This window comes from Sapajus apella, unplaced genomic scaffold, assembly GCF_009761245.1.
Source record: "Sapajus apella isolate SASKATOON/1434 unplaced genomic scaffold, GSC_monkey_1.0 scaffold65, whole genome shotgun sequence".
NCBI classification, from domain to species: Eukaryota; Metazoa; Chordata; class Mammalia; order Primates; family Cebidae; genus Sapajus; species Sapajus apella.
Genome location: NW_022437005.1, coordinates 6,984,598 through 7,006,440, shown reverse-complemented (window position 1 = coordinate 7,006,440; position 21,843 = coordinate 6,984,598). Strand labels below are relative to the sequence as shown.

The following is a 21,843-nucleotide window of genomic DNA, read 5'->3' as shown; positions in this document are numbered from 1 at the left end:
TCAGAAATGCAGAGATATTGAAGAGCTTGTTCAACGTCCATGGGAAGGAAATGGAACAGCTGGAATTGAGAGAGGTGAAGAGACCAGAACCTGTGCCATTTGAGTCTGCTCCCTTTTAAGGAAATTTCCAAGAGCTTCTACTTACATCTCATTGGCCAGAACCTGCCACATGGCTGTCCCTGTCCTTAAGGAAACCTGGAAAATGTGTTTATTTTAAGTTGGTCATCTTGTTCACCCTCAAAAATATTCAGGAGAAGAAAATGGGAATGGAGTTAAGTAGACAGCTTCCAGTCCACCTCATCGACTAAAAAGCCAATGTGACATATGCAAAAGGAAGGCCCCAGATGACAACACACACCAGGCTGGGACCATGTGTCAGAGAATCTTATTAGAGAAGCTCTTCAACTGACCAACCACCTGTGTCCTTTAAACAGGGGAATTCCCATATGCACAGCTTCTGCTTTTCCTGGAAGGGAGGAAAACAGTGGAGTCTCCACGGCCATTCCAGATGCTAAGCAATCTACCTGCTCCACTGACATGAAAGTGGATATTTCAGTTATTTATCGAAGCATCCCAGGTTGCCTCAAAATGTAGAGGCTTAATATCCTTCAGTAGGTGAATGCATAAATAAACAGATACGTCCAGACAACAGAGGATCACTCAGTGCCAATAAGAAACGAGCCGTCAAGCCGTGAAGAGATATAGAGGAAGCTTAAATGCATATGACTAAGTGAAAGAAGCCAACCTGAAAAGTCTAAAGACTGTATGATTCCAACTATATGACATTTTGGAAAAGGCAAAGTGACTGAGACAGCAAAAAGATCAGTAGCGGCCAGGCCTTAGGACAGAGGAAGGGACAGACAGGCAGCACACAGAGGGTTCTCAGGGCAGTGAAGCTGCTCTGTGTGATCCTGTAATGGTGGATATGTGTCATTATCCATTTGTCCAAACCCACAGAATGGACAAAACCAAGAGTGAACCCTGATGTGAACTATGGGCTTTGGCTGATAATAATGTGCCAGTGTAGGTTAATTAATTGTAAGAAATATATCACTGGTGGGGGATGTTGATAGTGGAGGAGGCTATATGTCTGCTGAAGGGTTGGGGGTATATGGGAAAGCTTTGCATCTCTGCTCAATTTTGTTATGAACCCAAAACGGCTCTAAAAAAATAAAGTCAGCTCTAAAAAAATAAAGTCTATTAAAAAAAGTAATGGCTCATTGTTCAACACCCGCCTATGAGTGAGAACATGCAGTGTTTGATCTTCTGCTCTTCTGTCAGTTTGCTGAGAATGATGGTTTCCAGGTTCATCCATGTCCCTACAAAGGACCCAAACTCATCGTTTCTGATGGCTGCATAATATTCCATGGTGTATATGTGCCACATTTTCCCTATCCAGTCTATTGTCGATGGGCATTTGGGTTGGTTCCAGGTCTTTGCTATTGTAAACAGTGCTGCAATGAACATTCGTGTGCACGTGTCCTTATAGTAGAACGATTTGTAATCCTTTGGATATATACCCAGTAATGGGATACATGGACACAGGGAGGGGAGCACTACACACTGGGGTCAGTTGGGGGGAAATAGGGGAGGGACGGTGGGGGGTGGGGAGCTGGGGAGAGATAGCAAGGGGAGAAATGCCAGATGTAGGTGATGCGGAGGAAGGCAGCAAATCACACTGCCACGTGTGTACCTATGCAACAATTTTGCATGTTCTTCACATGTACCCCAAAACCTAAAATGCAATAAAATAAATAAATGGGGGGAAAAAAAGTAATGGCTTAAAACAACAATAAATTTTTGTTATCTCATGGTCTCTGGGAGTCAGGAGCGGAGAGTGGCTTAGCTGGGGGGTGCTGGCTCAAGGCTTTTCATGTTTTCAGCCAAGACGCTGGCTGCAGCTGCGGCCACCTGAAGGCTTGAATGAGGCTGGAGGATCAACTTCCAAGGTGGTGCACTCATCTGCCCGGCAACCGGTAAATTGATCATGGCTGGTGCAGGAATCCTCAATTTCCTGCCACATGGACCTTTTTAAAGGGGTCCCTACAGCATGGCAGCAAGTCATCTAGAAGTGTGCAAGTTGGAAGCTACGGTATCTTTCTTGACCTGACCTGACCTTGGAAGTCACACAGTCCTTTCCCCAATACCCCGCTGGCTACACAGGTCAGCCCTACTCGGTGTGGGAGGGGCCACACAAGGGCATGAAGACCAAGGCACAAGAGTCACTGAGGGCCATCTTGGGGGATGACTACTCCAGCAGGCTTCTAATGTGTGGACCAACACGCTAAAGACTCCAAGTAAAGAATTTCATGCTCTTATAAACAAGGTTTTGTATTTGAAAGCAAAATGAAATTCAGAAATAATACTTACATAATCAGGCTGTGCCATTTGTGTCTTCAAGGGAGTTGGAATGGCAGGCTTGGCAATATGCAGATAATGGTAAGACCCGGGAAGAATGCCCCCTAGAGGAGACAGCAAGTTTTCCATTTACAGTAAAATTAATCATGAATGAGGTGAGTCACAGAGCTCACATTTTCACCACAGGACAAACAGACGCTTGCAGTGGTGTATGCTCCTCAAACTTTTCCACTAAAGTGCCGCTAACAGCAAGGAATTCCCTGGGGTGGCTGACATTTATTTAACCAAATCGATGTGAAAGTGACACGATATCCCATAATGGAGCCACCAATGCTCCAGGATGCTCCAAGCCAATCTTGTGTATCCTGTGATTATCCGTAGCTCCCCACACCCTAACCCATATCTGCCAAAACCAGATCAAGACCTTTAGAAGCCTTAAATGTTGCATATGGCATTCCTATTCCTCATCACTTCTCCAAAACGTAGCCAAAATATTAAAAAATTGAATTTAATTAGGACCGTCAACAAAGTTCTTTGTTCAATGTTTCAGAAACTGTCATTATCGAGTTCCTAGTATTTTGGCTTGTCCCTGAGGTGTGGGCCTGTGCCAGCTCTGGCTTCTGGCCGCCCTCCTTCCTCTTGCCTGCCCACACCATCACCTTTCCTCAGCTCTCACCCAGAGTGAGAAGCAACGCAAGATCCTGTGGGGCTGCCTAGTTAGGAAGAGGAAGACAATGATGGCATGGGGGGGGGCTTTTGTCTCTGTAGTCTGGCATTCTGTTGACTGGACTGGGCTCCGTGGACACCCTGGGGGTCTACGTAGACCTTTGTGGGTTCATCCACAAGCCTCCAGGAAGTGAACACATAATTTTATAAATTAGTGCATTTTTCTGGTAGAAGGTCCACAACATTCAGAAACACCATTTTCAAAGGTATTTCTCACACCCCCTAAACATGAAGGAACCCTGCATTACTCATGAAATCATCTCCTCCCTAGGGGCCAAAAAGGTTTACAGGATAAAAGTGCACTGCTTTACAGCTGCAAATGGTTAAGCTTATCCATCCCAAGAGCAGACTGAGGCCTGGCTGTCTGGAAGGGTCTCCTTATCTCTGAACTTAACAGTGAAAATGGAAGTTTTGGGTAAGAGGCCAGGGCAAACCATCACTTTCCAGCTGTGAGACATCCAGACAAGTTAATAATCATCCCCTTTTCTGTTTCCTCATCTGTAAAATGGGAACCCCATTTAGGATGTGGTCCCTAATAAATGCTCAAATGCAAATAGCCATAATAACAATGATTCCAGGTTTGTAATAAATGCTTCAGAAGTTAGATAGACCCTTTCTCTGTCTCTGTGGCAACCCATTGAGGTACCAAGGAGCCTTTTCCCCAACCCTAAGAGAAACCTGGAGGACTGGCCTGACTGCTGACCCATACCTAATCTGTGGCTTTATCAAGGAGAAGGAAGTCTACCTTGAATCTTGGCTCCTTTGTACATGGGGATGAGCCGGTCAAGATCAGCTGGTGGCTCGGTCACAGGCTCAAGGGTTGGATCGAAGAGATATAGCATAGCTGCTGCCAACTGGAAGCCAATTTCTTTGGAACTGAAGTTGCTGTGAGTCCACTCATTTGAGTAATATCTATTGGAGAATTTGGTGAGGGAGCCAGCAGCTCTGATGGCTATGTCATTGGTGTGGAAGCTGGTATCAATCACAAGTCGACCGTCATACACAAGACACGCATCATTGAGTGCTTTAAATGTTTCGTAATCCACCTTCTTCTCACAGAAGCTGAAAAACATCTACAAATTGAAAAATCACAGAAATATCCAGTTATCACTCTTTTTTTTTTTTAACCTTCTCAAGAGTGTGACTATTCTCCAGGGCGTTTTATTATTTGGGGTACAAAAATACATAAACAAAGTTTGTTACCATGTTGCTTGTGTGTGTATGAGAGATAGATTGTCTTGGGTATGAAAAACACATTAAGATTCCCAAATGTCACTCTTTTATTCACTCCATTTAGACATCCAGTGGAGAGAAGGATGCCAAGTGATGAAATATCTCCCACAGAGTGAGTGGTTTTTCCATATAAGAGGGTTTATATTTATACAGATCCTGCCTTCCCCTCATGCTCCTACATTTTGAACAGCTCTAGCTCAGCCTCCATCCTCTTTCCCTTCCTGTCTGACACTCACGTATCTGCAGGTTCCTTCTTGGGGTGACCTCATCCAGTCTTCAGTTTTCAGACTGCCCATTGCTAACTTTTTTTTTTTTTTTTGAGACAGAGTCTCACTCTGTCTCCAGGTACCAGGCTGGAGTGCAGTGGTTCAATCTCGGCTCACTGCAATCTCCGCCTCCTTGGTTCAAGCAACTCTCCTGCCTCAGCCTCCCAAGTAGCTGGGAATATAGGTGCGCACCACCACACCCAGCTAATTTTTGTATTTTTTAGTAGAGACGGGGTTTCACCATGCTGGCCTGGATGGTCTTGATCTCTTGACCTCGTGATCCACCTGCTTCAGCCTCCCGAAGTGCTGGGATTACAAGTGTGAGCCACCGCGCCCGGCCCATTGCTAACTTTTAAAACCCAGTAAGCCTGACCCTTTATGATGCTCCAGAAATGGGTGCTTCATCAGTCTCTATATCTACTAGGTCTGGGTTCCTGCCTTGCTGCTTCTTGCCCTGATATGACAGAGAGTCATTCAAGAAATATTGATGGCATATCTACCATATGCCAGGCACTGTGCAAGGGTGCCTTAAGTAGAGGGGCCACCGACCCCTTTACATGATGCCCATGCCATTCTGTGCTCAAATTTCAACACTTTCTCATGCTCGTCTGGCCATCATCTTCCATCCTGATGTTGAAAGTCACTAAAGCAGTGCAAGTTAGTTGTCTTTGTCTTTAGTTGTCTGACAAAATGAAGTAAGTTCAATTGATTCTATTTTTACCAAAAATAATCTGCCACCTTATTAAAAGCATGCTAAAAAATGAACATAAGACATGGGTCCCAATCATACTGATGGCCATCTCCCTGCTTCCTTCACATTCCTGCTTTACCCCCCTTACCTGTTCCACTCTGTGTAGACATCAGCTGTCCCTGGGCAAGAGGTAGCCTGCTCCTTCAGTACTCCTGCCTTACACCCACCCACGAATGGTTCAGGAAGCTTTCTGATCCTGTTGTAGCCACTAGTCATGCATGTCTACATATATTTACATCTAAATCAATTTAAGTTAAATATAACAAAAAATTTCATTCCTCAGTTACAGTAGCCCATTTCAAGTGCTCATAGCTATAGGTGGCTAGTGGCTACCATATCGGGCGGTGCAGATACAGCCGATTTCTGTCTTGAAGAAGGTTCTATTAGACGGTGGGACTCAGATCCATCCTCTGTGTGATGTCCTTGGCTCTCTCACAAGGAGCCAACATGCTCTGCGTCCTTGCTCTGTCTTTATTAACTCAGTTTTCTAATCCCATCCCAGGGAGCTTCTTTAAGTCTTTTACTTTTTTCCTGTCTTATAACTCTTACCCAGTGGCCACAGGAAAATATATTTCTCTGAGTCTCTCTCTGGTTCTGAATCTGTTTCCCTACACTCCTTTTTTGCTTTCTCCCTGTCTTTCCCAATCTCTATAAAAAAACAGATTTCCTACCCAGATACATATATAGAAAGATACCTGATTTGAATTTAAATTATACATAAAAACAGTACCATCAACTTCTTGAGTCCTTGAAAATGTTCAGAAGTCTCCTTCAGCATCCTTACGGAAGTTTTTCTACCTACCCAGTTTTCTTTTTCTAATTAAGCCTACTTTTTGTTAAGTAGCATATTAAATATACTAGTTCTTGTTTTTCTGGGTTTTAAAAATTACTAGTATTGCAGTAACGTTTAGTTATACTCTTTTAATGTAGGCATTCACAATTTTGGCTACATTTGGGGTTTCATAGGAGTTTGTCAACTAGACTGAAAACTGAATAAGCAAAACCAACACTGTTAATAGGAACATGTGTTCCAAGTTACAGACCTCGCAAATACAGCCTATGTACTTCTGTAATGCCAACTGGATATTACATATTGGGTACAAATAGAAAGAGGAAATGCCTGGCCACACTGATGTTCTGAGTACCTATTTTAAGACTACTTATGTTGGTGATTCTGATTAAGGAGAACAAAATCCCTTGGTTAGCTAGGGAGAACGGTGGGAGTTAGTGGTCTGATAAACCTCATTCATTCATACATTCAGACAAGCACTTCTTGTGCCAGGCACTTTGCAAGGTCCCCAGAATGTCTTGGTGAAAAACATCAGCATGGAGCTCATGATCTAGTTGGAGAGATGAATGCTGACAAGACGGGAAAGTCTGCCTTGAGAGCCACTGTCACTGCAGCCTAACGTTGCTGGAGCCTGGGCCACCTGCTAAGAGCCCAGGAGGCAGCACCATCAGGCAGGGTGTGGACAGGCTTTGATATGGGGACAAAACACCAATTTCAAGAGAGTTCTGCTCCTGCCTTGGTGGCATAACCACCTGAGATGGATCCTCCTACTGATAATAACTGTAAATTCTGATATAAGAGGATTCTTATTAGTATTTAAAAGTTTGGGTAGCTTGGATATTAGAGTACAAGCTTGGAGAAATGACCAGAATGGGGATAATTTCCCTTATTTTAGAGGTTTTCTTTTTAAAGTTTGTTTTTTAAATTATTTTTTCTCCCTATTTCAACATACAGGCACTTAATTTAGTCTTTTTTTTTTTTGGAAACAGGGTCTCACTTTGTCACTCAGGCTGGAGGGCAGTGGCAAGATCTCATCTCACTGCAGCTTTACCACCTGGGTTCAAGAGATCCTTCTGCCTCAGCCCCCACCATGTAGCTGGAACTACAGGTGCATGCCACCATACTTGGCTAATTTTGGTGCTTTTTTTTGTAGAGACGGCCTTCACCATATTGCCTAGGTTGGTCTTGAATTCCTGAGCTGAGGCGATCCAACCACCTTGGCCTCCCAAAGTGCTAGGATTACAGGTGTGAGCTGCTGTGTCTGGCCTCAATTTAGAGGCTTTTTTTTTTTTTTTTTTTTAGAGAGTGAGCTGTAGTCATCTTATACGTCAATAGAAAAATACAAATGATATAGGAAAGAGTCAGTGAACTTGGAGTTATATCAATAGAAACTATCCAATTTGAAGAATAGTGAGAAAGAGAAAAAAGAGATGGAAACAAATAAACAGAGCCTTAGAGCCCCAGGGAACAATATAAAACACTCTAACAGATATGTAATTGGAATCCCAGAAGGAGAAGACAGAAGGATGGGATAAGAAAAAATGGCCAATAACTTGTTAAATTTAGTGAAAATCATAAATTTACAGATTCAAGAATTGCCCCAAACAAGACAACTAAAACAAACAAAACCCCCATGCTTAGAGACATAGTCAACACAGAATATCCACAGCGTCAAACCGCTGAAAACCAAGGATAAAGAGGAGACTCTGAAAGCAGCCAATGGAAAAAGACATATAGGGGAACGTTTTAAATGAGTGCAGATTTTAAAACAAAAATGCATGGATGTCAGAAGACGGTGGAAAAGCATCTTCAAGTGCTGAAAAAAAAAATAACCTATTATCCCAGAATTCTATATTCAGTGAAAATAAACTTTAAGAGTGAAGGCAACACATATTTTCAGATGGAGCAAAACTAGAGGATTACTTTTTAGGAGACCTACAATACCATAGATGCTCTACGGGCTGTTCAGGCTGAAGGGAGACTTGGATTTTCAAAAAGGAATATAGAACAAGAAAACTAGAAAATATCTGAGTATGAAAGACTCTTCTTTTTAATTCTTCGAAATATATGTGACCTTAAAAGAAAGATTACAATATTGTCTTACTGATTTTTCAACCTGCGTAGATGTAGTCTACAGAATGGCTGTTAACAAAATAGACATCCAGAATATGGGGAGAAGGAACTGCATAGCTGCAAGGTTTTTACATTTTATGTGAAATGGTACAAATCAACTCTATTGAACATGAAAGATTGCTGATGTGTATTATAATCCATAGAGCAATCACTAAAAAAATAAGATATAGTTAAAAAGCCAGTTGAAATAGACTACTAAAAAATACTCTAATAATCCTATAGAAAGCAGGCAAGGGGAAACAGAAAAAAAAAGAAGAGGGGACAAACAGTAAGCAAATAATAAAATGGTAGATCTAAATCTAATCATATCAGTAATTACATTAAATATTAATGGTCTAAGTACTTTAAATAAAATGCAGAGATAGAAAGGATAAAAAGCATGTGGTAGGTAGAAGTCTAAGATGACCCCCAAGATTCCTGCCTCTTCCTTAAGTACAAGTGTGAACTGTGAAGGTGTAAGGTGATGTTAATATGGCACATGTGACTTTAAGACAGGGAGATCATGCTCGGTGGGTCTGACCTGATCAGGTAAACCCTTAAAAGGGACCAGGCTTTTCCTGAAGAAAGATTTGAAATGTGAAGGGAATTTGACATGAATAAGATTCTCTGTTGCTGGATTCAAGATAGAAGGGGTCCTGAGGCAAGAAATATGAATGGTATCTAGGAGCTGAGACTGGCCCCTGGCTGGGCCAGCAAGGAAATGAGGACCTCAGTCCTCAGCTGCAAGGAATTAAGTTCTATCACTATCACATAAGCTTGGAAGAGGACTCCAAGCTCCAGATACAATACAGCCTTATTGGCACCTTGATTTGAGCCTCGAGGATCCCTAAGCAGAGAAGCCAGCCACACCTTGCCTGCATTTCTGACTTACAAAGCTATAAGCTAGTAAATGAATGTTGTTTTAACCTGCCAAATTTGTGTAATTTGTTATGTCACACTAAAAATACTAATATAACCTTTATGATGCCTACAAGAGACACACTTTAGACACAAAGGCATAGATAAGTAAAAAATAAATGGATGGGAAATATATCATGCAAACAGTAAGTATAAAAAGAATGGAATGGTCATGTTAATATCACATAATCTGGACCTTAAGGGATATTATTCAATATCAGAGATAAAGGACATTTCATAATGATAAAAGGCACAATTCACAAGGCAGATTTAACAGTTATAAATGCTCATGGGCTTAATAACAGAGCCCCCAAAAAGATAAAGCAAAAATTGAAAGAATTAAAAGGAAAAACAGAAACTTCTACAATAATAGTAAGAAGTTTTAACACCCTTCTCTCAGCAATTGACAGAATGAGACAAAAATATCAGTAAAGACATATGAGTGTCTAACATCGCTATCACCATACTGAACTGTTATTTATAGAACATTAAACTCAACAAGCACATAATATATATTCCTTATATGTTCACAAAATTAGTCCATATGCTTGGACATAAAACAAGTCTCAATAAATCTTTTGTTGTTGTTGAGACAGAGTCTCGCTCTGTTGCCCAGGCCTGAATGCAGTGGCCCCACCTCCTGGGTTCAAATGATTCACCCGCCTCAGCCTCCCGAGTAGCTGGGATTACAGGCATGCACCACCATGTCACGCTAATTTTCATATTTTTAGTAGAGATGAGGTTTCACCCGGTTGGCCAGGTTGGTCTCGAACTCCTGACCTCAAGTGAGCTGCCCACTTCGGCCTCCCAAAGTGCTGGGATTACAGGCATGAGCCACTGTGCCTGGCCATAAATCTTAAAACACTATTCTCTGATCATAACAACACTAAAGTAGAAATCAATTAAAAATATAACATTTAGGAAAACTTTAAATATTTGAATATTAGACAATACACTTCTAAATAATCCAACGTTCAATAAAAAAATCACAGGGAAATTTAAAAATATTTTGAACTAAGTGATAATGAAAAGTTAATGTATAAGTTTATGGGATGCAGCTAAAACATAATGGAAAACTTACAGCTGAAATGCTTATATAAATCAATGACTTAAAACACTATCTTAGGGAACTAGAAAAAAGAAGGGTAAAGTAAATCCAAAGCAAGAAGAAAGAAGAAAATAATTAAGAGCAGAAATCAATGGAGGAGAAAACTGACAGATAATAGAGAAAATTAACAGACTCAAATGCTGTTTAATTGAAAAAGATCAATACAATTGACAATTCCCTATGTACACTGGGAGAGAGAGAGAAAGAGAGTCAGAAAGACTGAACACAACTCGCCAATATCAGGAGTAAATGAGGGGTTATTACTGCAGATCCTAGACATCAAACAGATAATAAAATCATATGTGAAAAACTTAATGCCAACAAATCTGACAAACTTAAATGAAATAGACACATTTCTTAAAAATTGCAACTTACAAAAACTTATAGAAGAAGCACAAAATTTGAGTAGCCTTACGTCTAGTTAAAAAAATAAATTTGTTATCAAAAGCCTTTCAACAATATAAACTCCAGGCCCAGATTGTTTCCCTGGTTAATTCCGTCAAACATCCAAGAAAGAAAAAATACCAATCTTGTGCAAACTTTTTCAGAAAATAAATAAGGAGGGAACATTGCCCAAATTTTTTTTATGAGGCCAACATGGCTTGAACACCAAAATCTTACAAGGACATTACAAAAATAGAAAATTATAGATCACCATCTCTCATGAATATAGTTGCAAAATAGTTTAGAAAATTATTAAAACATATTGGCAAATAACATTTAACAATATACAGAAAGATAATGCATTATGACCAATTAGGGTTTATTCCAGAGATTTAATTAAGTTTGGCTGAACATTTCTAAAAATTGATCAATGTAATTAACTTTATTAAAGAATTAAGAAGAAAATTTCCATATTTCTTTCTAAGAAATATTTCTTAATTTTAAGAAAATATTTCTTTTTAAGAAATATGGAAAATTCACTTAACAAAATTCAACAGCCATTCATGATAAAACCTCCAAACAAACTAGGAATAGAAGGTAACTTCTTCAGTGTGATAAAAAGCACCAAAGAAAAATCCAAAGCCAAATTCTCTCGTACTTAACAGTGAAAGCCTAAAAGTTCTCCCTGGGATGTGGAACAAGGCAAGGATGTCTGTTTCCCCCACTTTTATTCAACATTGCATTGTAGGTCCTAGTGCATTGAATAAGGCAAGTAACTGAAATAAAAGACCTAAATAACAGGAAAGAAGTATTAAAACTGCCTCTATATGCATGACTGTTTATGGACCTAAAAAGCAGCTACGAAAGCTAATAGTGATGTAGCAAAGTTTCAGGTTACAATGTTTATATACAAAATACATCACATTTTGTAAACTAGCAGTGATCAATTGGAAATTTAAGAATTTTAAATACATTTATAATAGCTTGAACACTTCACAAAAAGGAGAAATACTAATGGCTACTAAAGACATGAAAAGATGCCAAACATAATTAATCGTCAGGAAACCACAAATTAAAAAATCACAACCTTTGGGAGGCCAAGGCGGGCGGATCACGAGGTTATGAGATGCAGCCCATCCTGGCCAACACGGTGAAACCCCGTCTCTACTAAAAATACAAAAATTAGCTGGGCGTGGTGGTGCGTGCCTGTAGTCCCAGCTATTTGGGAGGCTGAGGCAGGATAATTGCTTGAACCAGGGAGGCGGAGGTTGCAGTGAGCCAGGATTGCGCCACTGCACTCCAGCCTGGCGACAGAGTGAGACTCCATCTAAAAAAAAAAAAAAACCTCAATGATGCACCATGCCACACCCACAAGTGTGGCTAAAATTAGACTGACAATACCAAGTGCTAACAAGGACTTGGAGCATCTGGAACTCGCCTACATTGCTGATGGAAACGTAAAATGGTATAGCTACTTTGGAGAGCAACATGGCAACTTCTTAAAAAGGTCAACATCCACCTGTCATATGACTTAGACATCTTTAGATTTCTAGATAACAGAAATAAAAATATCCACACAAAGACATGTATAAATGTGCATAGCAGGCCAATGAATAAACAAAATGAGATATATACATACAATGGAATACTATTCAGCCATAAAAAGGAATGAACTATTGATACACAGAACTATATTGAATCTCAAAATCACCATGCTGAGTGAAGGAAGCCAAATAGAAAATGTATGATTCCAGTTATAAAAATGATAGTTTAAGTAGGTACATACACTTGTAACATCACCTGCTTTAGTTTTCTAGGGCTGCTGTAATGAAGTACCACAAACTGGGTAGCTCACGACAAGAGAAATGTATTATTTCACAGTTCTGGAGACTAGAAGTCTGAATCCAGGTATTGTCAGGACCACGCTCCCTCCAGAGGCTCTAGGGAAGAAGCCTTCCCTGCCTCTTCCTAGTTCCTGGCGGTTGCTAGCAATTCCTGCCCTTCCATGACTTGTAGCTGTCGTCACACCAACCTCTGCCTCCACTGTCATGAGGCTCTCTTCATTGTGTGTCCCTGTATGCCATCAAGTCTCTCTATTTAAGAACATCGATCATCGGATTTAAGGCCCACCTTGACCCAGGATGACTTTGTCTTTATTTGTTTATATCGAAAAAGATTCTATTTCCAAATAAGGTCATGTTCACTGGTACTGAGGGTTAGGACACCAACATATCTTTCTGGGGGATGTAATTCAATCCACAACACCGAGACCACAGTGAAGAAGATGGACATTCATCCCTGCCAAAAGGTGCTTAATGGCCTAACAGATGCTGCCCAAAGCAGACAGCATGAGAGACACCTACCCTGACTACCCCTTCTCATGTCTAATCTCCCACAGGAACAAACTGTTGGCCACATACAGATAAAAATTAGAGAATAATAGAGGCTGGGAAATGTCATCTGCAGGGGCCATTCACTGTGATGCCAAGGAGACCAGGGAAGGTGGGAGAAAGAATACAACAGCAAACAGGCTGATGTCTGATCCAGACTGCATTAGGAGGAAAACGTAGCAGGAAGGTGCCTTGGATCGAGGCAGCTGAGGCTACAGCTGACCTTGGACAACATGGATTTGAACTACGTGTCACTTACGCATAGATTTTTTTTTCTGCCTGAGGCAGCAAGACCCGCCCCTCCTCTTCCTTCTCCTCAGCCTACTCAGTGTGAAGGCAATGAGGATGAAGACCTTTATGATGATCCATTTCCATCTAATGAATAATAAATATATTTTCTCTTCCTTATGGTTGTCTTCATATCTTTACTCTGACTTACTTTATTGTAAGGATAGAGCATATAATACATATAAAATACAAAACGTGTTTATATAATCAACTGTTTATGTGATCGGTCAGGCTTCTGGTCAACAGTAGGCTTTTCGTAGCTATGTTTTTGGAGAGTCAAAAGTTCTATGTGGGTTTTCAACTTTGTGAGGAGGGTTGGTGCCCTTACTCCTCATGTGTTCAAGGGTCAATTTAATTTGCCAGATATTTTTGTCAGGAGTTTGATTCCAGTCTGAATAGGAAAGTGAAGATCAGAAGAGCTGCTAATCAATGGGATGTTTATGGAGGTTTTCTCAGGCCTCTGCTTCCTGAAGAGGGCACAGACGCTCACCTAGAGGTGCTCCAGGATAAATGTGGCAATCCTCCAGGTTTGCCATTTTTGAGGGAAAATTTGGGCAAAAATATTTTGAGCCGGGCGCGGTGGCTCAAGCCTGTAATCCCAGCACTTTGGGAGGCTGAGGCGGGTGGATCACGAGGTCAAGAGATCGAGACCATCCTGGTCAACATGGTGAAACCCTGTCTCTACTGAAAATACAAAACATTAGCTGGGCATGGTGGCGTGTGCCTGTAATCCCAGCTACTCAGGAGGTTGAGGCAGGAGAATTGCCTGAACCCAGGAGGCGGAGGTTGCAGTGAGCCAAGATTGTGCCATTGTACTCCAGCCTGGGTAACAAGAGTGAAACTCGGTCTCAAAAAAAAAAAAAAAATTTGATATTTCCTGTCCTAAATAGGTGTCAAGACATACATATATAGACATTCTCACTTTTTAAAATAAAATGGACTTACCCTGTCTTTGTCACTGTTACATCCCTAACACCTAGGACACGACCTGGGACCTAGCAGATATTCAATAAATATTTATGTAATGAATGAATAAATGAATGCACTAAAAAGTAGAATACAAAATTTCCACATATCTCAGGATAAAATGAGAGATTCTAAAGAATATCTTCTTTTTTAGTCTTTTTTAGCGGTCTGCTTTGAGCCCCTGTCCTTTGAGCTCTGGGTCTGGGTAGGGGTGAGAGCCGCTATCCTCAACCCTTAATAGCCCCTGAGTGAGAACCCTGACTTAGGCTGATCACCCCCTACTCCTAGGTAAGGGCCTGCTGTGAACCTCTGCCCCTAACTGGCTTGCTCACTGGATGTTAGCAGGCAGTCTTTATCACAACTGCTAAGACACACCCTTGACCTACACAACCGTCATCCTCACACTGACCTCAGCCTCCCCTTCAAGCAAGGGTCCATTGCTTCTCAGTGAGATGGACAGGCCCCTTCCCTCTGTCTCCCCCGAGGGCTTCTACTAACCTCCTGAGCTGGAAACTCTGAGAACACAGGCTGGAAGGTGGGGTGTCACCCACCTGGAAAGGAAAGTGCTCTCTCTATACGCACTGCCAGAGGTTCCGTGTCATGGGAAAAGACTCACTATTGCTGTTGCCAGAATCTTAAGAGGTTAACGGCAGCATAGACCTTGGGACCCTGCCACCCTAGGCAGGGAACCAGCACCACCACTGACTTAGAGCCACAGTGTTCTCATCTGTAAATTGGGGATACTTCCCCTTACAGAGCTGTCATGATGAGCTGACAGAATGTCCTGGGGCATGACAAGCTCTTTGACCTCCCTTCCATGAACAGGCAGGGTCTAATTTCCCACTCCTTGAATATGAGCTGGTCCTAGCGACTTGCCTCTAGCAAATAGAATGTGGTGGGAGGAATGCTGTTTGATTTCCAAGGCCAGGTCATCCACGGTGACACGGCTGACACCGCCTCTCTCTCCACTCTACCACTCTCAGACCCAAAACACCATGTTGTGAGGAAGCCAGTCCCATGAAGGGGCCACTTTTAAGTGTCCCGGCCAAAATCTCATCTGAAGTTGATTCAGGATCAACAGCCAGACATGTGAATGACCGCGCTTTTGAGAGGATTCCAGCCCGCCCACTGCCTGACTTCAGCCGCATAAGCGCGCTCCAGTGAGAATGTCCCAGCTGAGTCCAGCCAAAGCCCCCGACCAGGAGAGAGAATAATAAACATCGTTGCTGCTTTATGCCACTGGGTCTAGGGTGGGTTGTTACCCAGCAGGAGGTAAGCTGAACAGACAGAAAACAAAATCCAACATCTGCGACTACAAATTCCCTCCCCGCAATCTTCCAGACCCCCAAATCCCTTGGAGGTGGCCGCCGTCCCTGGCTGGTGGGTGAGGTTTGCGGGGATCCACTTACAGAGCACTGGAGTCTGAAAGGCTCGGTGGGTGCGGTGAAGGAGGCGCTGTAGATGGGGTCTGGGTGCAGGCCGTCATTCCACTGGGCCAGGATCGCATCCTGGTAAATGGTGACTCCGGAGGCTCTGAGCGCATCCGCCACCGCGCTCTCCACCGAGTAGTTGTTGATGCAGGTGATGCTCGAGGCGGGCGGGGGCTGCACGAGGTGGATGCGGCTGCCGCTCACGCCAAGGTTCAAGAGCGTCTCCACGGTGGTGTAAGTATCAATTGTATTGCCATAGACAATGACATTCCCTAGGAAAGAAGGGAAAACACTAAGATATACAGTTCAGAAAACCAAAAAACCTTAGACAAACGCTAATAATACCGAATTGCTCCTTATAACCCTTTCATTTTTTCAGCTGCAGGAAGCCAGTGGTGTTACCTAGCAACGGCGACCAAGATAATTTAGTAAAGAATCGACACAAAACATCCCACAAAGTAGTCAAGCACTTTTAATGCAGAAGTAGGACATTCATTTATGGTCTTATAATTTGAAGTTGAAATTACACCGAATGAAACCGTCTAAGAAAAAAAACCTTTTATCTTGTTTTTGTTCCCGATTTGCTGTACTTATTAAGGAAACAAAATTACTAATGTTAGCATGCACACTCGTTCTTCCTTACAGACAAAAAGGCAATGGTCAAAAAATTTCATGCTAATGATGTTACTGATATTTTAATATTTAAATATTGAACTGGATTGATTTCAAGGAAGCTTTTCCTTTTTTGAGAATAAAAGTTAGAACATTCTGCTTTTCAACAGATAATTTTACAAAGATTCGGTACTGATTTTTAGAATTTAATATGTCAAGACCTAGCTGAAGGGGCTGAAGGACGGTATTTTGGTTAGCAAAAATAAAATCACAAAATAATCCTGACAGATTTCCCTTGTGTAAGAGTGTTTTGCTGATTAATAGTCTATACTATTTACATTTCTCAAAAAGACTACAGAGGTAATTACATATGCTGTTCTATTTTATCAGTTTTCAGATCAATGACACTATTAAGTTAATGAAATGTAGAATATGCTATTTTTGACATTGAATTGGCATTTTCAAATTTTCACAAAGTAATAAACTGCTGTAGACTAATTTTCCAGGTAGGTTATACCAATTTTACCACAAAATGTACATTTCATTGAATCTTTCCCTGTTTTTCTCATGTTCATGAAATAGCATGAAAAGGAATTTTACAAGCCAAAATACATGGCAAGTGTATTAATTCAATTTGGTTGAGGAAATCAAGCCCAAATTGTTTTCAATCCAAAATTGAAAGGGGGTGTGACGGCTTGTCTTGTTTACTTAGAAAAATAAACGACAGTAACTTTCGGATGGCTTCTCGGAAGCTAACACCATCTAGAAAGTTCTCCCACACTCCCTGCTTTTCAACTATGGAAAGCCACGAAGGGGCTGAAGTGAGGGAGAGGGGTCGCTCCATTCCTGCCTTCGCTAGGAGGCTAGGACAGTTTTGTGGCTCTGACTCCCACTCTGTTCAGATGCTCCAAAGTAACATTCCTCTGTGAGCTACATTTTCCTTGGCTGAAAGAGGCAACATTTTGCTTAAATTATTGAGGCTCCCACCTGCTACTAAACTTGAATCTTGGCTGTCTGGCACAACAAAGAATCAGCCTTCCAAGAAAGGCAAAACTTGAACCGAAAACTGTCAAAGGTTTGAGGTCTTCTGTCCTTTTGAAATAGGGCTGCCAAAACAATATTCCTTTTCAGTTGAACTAATTTAACTGTGTTTAGATCTCACACAGCTAAGGATTTTGTATTTTCTGGTCTCTTTCATGGTAGCTGTTAGCAGCTCTACTATGAGCTGGGCTTTTTCATCATAGGCTCATGGCAAACTAGGCCTGCGATGCTGCTGGGGTTTGGAGAGCTGTCCGATCCAGCAAGCCTGGTCCACGCACTGCAGGCAGCTGGAGAGGGTGATACCTTTCAATTCCAAAGGTAGTACATTTTGTAAAATCTCTGATTTCAAAATCAGAGGTTTATTTCTAGATATCCTAACTTCTAAACAGCTGTGGCTATCTTTATGTTTAATGTGAAACAAAATTTCCTAACAAAAATATAAGACTTTGGTTATCTTAAGAGTCAGTTACCATCATAGAAATGCTGCATAACAAAACACGTCAAAACTCGATGTCAAACAACAAGGCTGTTATGGGCGGTCTGCACACCTGTGGCTGGACTGATGTCAGCTGATCTGGCTCCAGGTTGTGGCTGGGTTTGTTTGCACCATGTGTGTTTCATCCTGCTTGGACTGACAGCTACCTGAGGCATTTTCTACCTAGGCCAAATACAGGTGCACAGAAAGGCAAGCACAAGGGCCCAGGCACACGTCAAGCCTCTGCCCATGTCAGTCCACTCATATTCCACCAACCAAAGTAAGTCTCTTGGCCACGCCCACGAGCACGAAAGTAAGGACGTCCACTCTCCCCACACAGGAGGGACAGCAGGTGAATATTTACTGACCAGCAGTGCAAACCAGCATGGTCATATGGGGGGTGACTGCCTGTGTGATTTCATCTCAAACTTTTCATTTAAACAGGCTTTCTAACACTAGTTATAGTTCTCTCATTTCCCACAAAATGTAGTAGAATTTCATGATAATATAATCTGTTATATTAAATAAATAAGAACATGTTACAGGTCAAACCGCATCCCTCCACAAACATAAGAAAACATGATAAAAACTAGCTATGAATATGTAAGATGGCCCACTATTCTTCACCAGCTCAACCTCTTCCCTTTTTATTATTTTTAGAGACAGGGTCTCTCTTGTCGCCCAGGCTGGATGCAGTGGTGTGATCTCAGCTCACTGCAACCTCCAGCTTTTGGGTTCAAGCCATTCTCCCACCTCAGCATTCTGAGTAGCTGGGATTACAGGCCTGCACCACTATGCCCGGCTAATTTTTGTATTTTTAGTAGAGACGAAGTTTCGACATGTTGACCAGACTGGTCTTGAACTCCTGACCTCAAGTGATCTGCCCACTTTGGCCTCCCAAAGTGCTGGGATTACAGGCATGGGCCTCTGCTTCTGACACAATCTCTTGCCTTTAAATATGTCCATTGTGTGGGAGATTCTTTTCTTCACCTTTGTGCAGTTGTGAGTTCTTTCTGCAGCGCTGCTCACGTTTACTTTGTAAAGAATTTTGAGATTCAGTTCATGTTTATTTCTGGACTCTATGCCAGGCACAAAGTTGATCCATAATCCCTCATATTGTTATCATCACCAATAACAATAGCATTTAGAACTCTTAACGATAACATGGGCTTCACTCAAGTGCTCATATATAATGTTATAAGCTGGCGGCAAAATATAAACATGGTGATAACTCTTAAAATAACCCAAGTCTTATATTTTGGGGCCCACTCCAGAAAAAAAGCCTCGTAGATGAAGACTTTGATTATTCATTTTGGGATAAATCAAACTGATGTAAAAATATGATTACTGACATTTATCAGAGTAATTTTACTAATACGGATGAGTTGGAAACAGTGCTTCTGAAGAACCCATGTCAGGGCCTCAGCCTGCCTGTAGCTGTATCTGGGCCCCACAGATTGTCCAGCTTCCACACAGGTGAGGTACCAGCAGGCCTGTGGGTGGCCTCTATCTTTCCTTCCCAGCACTCGCCATGGCCTACGCACCTGGGCTACACTCAGGCTTCTCTGAGAGATGACTTCTTTGGACTGTAAGGTCCACGTTCGCCCTTCCCACCATCTTATTCCTGGAGCCTCCCACAGTGGCTGGCCTACAAAGGATGTGACTGTGGTTATCACCATAGTGCTATGTTTCCTGACTAGATACGTGGATACACGTGTCGGAGGTTTATTAGATTGCTGATCCTAAGGCTTTCTTTCTGCTACCTGGATCATACTTTAGTGCCCTTTAAATATTTAGCACAAAATGACCTCTCTGTAGCCAGATTTTCCCACCACCTATTTCTGCTTGGTATTCACTAAGAAATATCGGCATTATAAGAAATATCCAGCCACAGAACGGGCTATACATCTGAGATTTTAAGACAGAAATACGTTCTCCTTAACAATGTTAGATCTGGTTATTAGGTTTCCAATGTAACTCGTAAAATCCTGCATAATCCCAAATGTAACCAAAATTGTGTGTGCCTACAACAAATGATAAAAGTAACACTCCTGTCATATTGGTGGCATTTAAACTCAGGGAAACAAGAAATCACATCTTTAATGTGCTATTTAAGGAAAGACAGAGCTGGGTGTGGTGACTCATGCCTGTAATCCCAGCACCCTTGGAGGCCGAGGTGGAGGACTGCTTGAGGCCAGGAGTTTGAGGCCAGCCTGGGCAACACATCATAGACCCGTCTCCACAAAAAAAAAAAAAAAAAAAAAAAAAAAATGGGACATACCACTAGTCCCAGCTACTCAGGATGTTGACGCAACTTCTGGGAATTTTTAGGAGTTTGAGAGATTTCCGCCCCTGGTTTTCTTTGAGATGTAAATGTGACATTGGATGACCAGACTTTCTTATATTTTATATGGAAGTAGCAGTTGGTAACTCTCATGTCACAACGGTTAAGTCAATTTAGGGCTGAATCAAGGAAGATGGGGAAGGAAGGAAATGGAGAGAGAAAGAAAGAGGGGCAGAGAGACAGACGAACAGCAGGAGCCTCAGAGAAACACATCTTCCTGAATCCTTGGGTAAGAGTTAGAAGAAAGAAAGGATTTAAAAGTAGGGGAGAGAAATGGGCTGCTGGAAGTATGGGTGGGACGAACCGGGGGTGAGTGAATGACAGCCGGACTCTGTTGGCTGTGTCTGAGGAGATGTTGGGGCTGACAATTGTGTGCCCCAGTGTGCACGGTGGGTGGCTGGGCCTCCAGTGGCACGGGGCAGTGTGACAGCTGTATAGGCAGGTGAGGCAGCCCCAGTTATGGGGGGGCCATGACATATGTTCTTTTATAGCATGCTTTTATTCATTTATTTATTTATTTAGAGACAGAGTCTCACTCTGCAGCCCAGGCTGGAGTGCAGTGGCATGATCTCGGCTCAATGTGACTTCTGCTTCCTGGGTTCAAGCGATTCTCATACCTCAGCCTCCTGAGTAGCTGGGACTACAGGCACCCACCACCACACCCAGGTAATTTTTATAGTTTTAATAGAGATGGGGCTTTACCATGTTGGCCAGGCTGGTATTGAACTCCAGGCCTCAAATGATCAGCCCACCTTGGCCTCCCAGAGTACTAAGATTACAGGTGTGAGCCACTGCACCTGGTCTACAGCATGCTTTTAATATGCCAGAAAACTTCAGCTAATTAAATATGAATTTATTAATTTTAATTTTCTGGATACATAGTATGTCCATATTAAAGATGAATTTAATCCATGTATCCCTACCACTGTGTACTTTATAACTCATGGAGTTCTTGCAAATATTTAGAAGGAGATAATGTATTGCAGGGACTTCCTTCACATCACCAGGATATCACATACATTGTTTTGAAGTTTCTAGACACATATGAAAAAAGTAGAGTGGAAAAACTGATGATTTCCCCTGGATATCAGTTTTATGCCAAAAGATCTGGTCACCATTTCCTTCCCAGATCAGCTTACCTAAGAGAAATGACCAGCTTTTGTACTCAATGTAACAGGTGACAGAGGTAAAGGATGGGCTGCCCCACTTTCAAATGGCAAAGAACCAATGATGAGAACACTCTGGGTGGATTTTCCATAAAGGATAAGGGAATAGAACCATGGAAGTTTTCATGGAAGACCAATCTTTATTGCTCCTTCTCGGGAATAAATCATGCATTACTCTGATTACAGATCTGGATGGGAACTGGGTCCAGGCAGAGCTCCCATAAAAAGGCAACTGTGTGAAAGCTCCTAAATTAAAGTTGGCAAGCAAGGAGGAGCCCTAAGTCATTCCCTCATTGCTAACCCTTGGCAGCCTTTGAAACAGAATGTGCAAGGGTGCTTCCTAGAGGAAAGAGGGGCCTCTACAGCCCAACAGGGGAGAGAGAGAGGGAAAGTGAGGATGCAATCAATACCTGAGTGACTGTCCATTCCCCACTTCAGACTGAAGCGCACTAGAACTTGCCAATTAAAATGCTGGTATAAATGTA

General features: G+C 42.0%; 1 protein-coding gene across 3 annotated transcripts in view; it reads right to left on the bottom strand.

Annotated features, from left to right (window-relative positions):
• CFAP61 (cilia and flagella associated protein 61) overlaps positions 1 to 21,843 on the bottom strand; it is a 298,730-nt gene that overhangs the window by 60,933 nt on the left and 215,954 nt on the right. For all 3 annotated transcript variants that reach the window (XM_032248119.1, XM_032248120.1, XM_032248121.1), the window contains 3 exons: positions 15,700 to 15,992; positions 3,830 to 4,157; positions 2,371 to 2,462 (listed from right to left, as the gene is read on the bottom strand). In XM_032248119.1, coding sequence (XP_032104010.1) covers positions 2,371 to 2,462; positions 3,830 to 4,157; positions 15,700 to 15,992 — 713 coding nt within the window. The remainder of the gene's footprint in view (positions 1 to 2,370; positions 2,463 to 3,829; positions 4,158 to 15,699; positions 15,993 to 21,843) is intronic.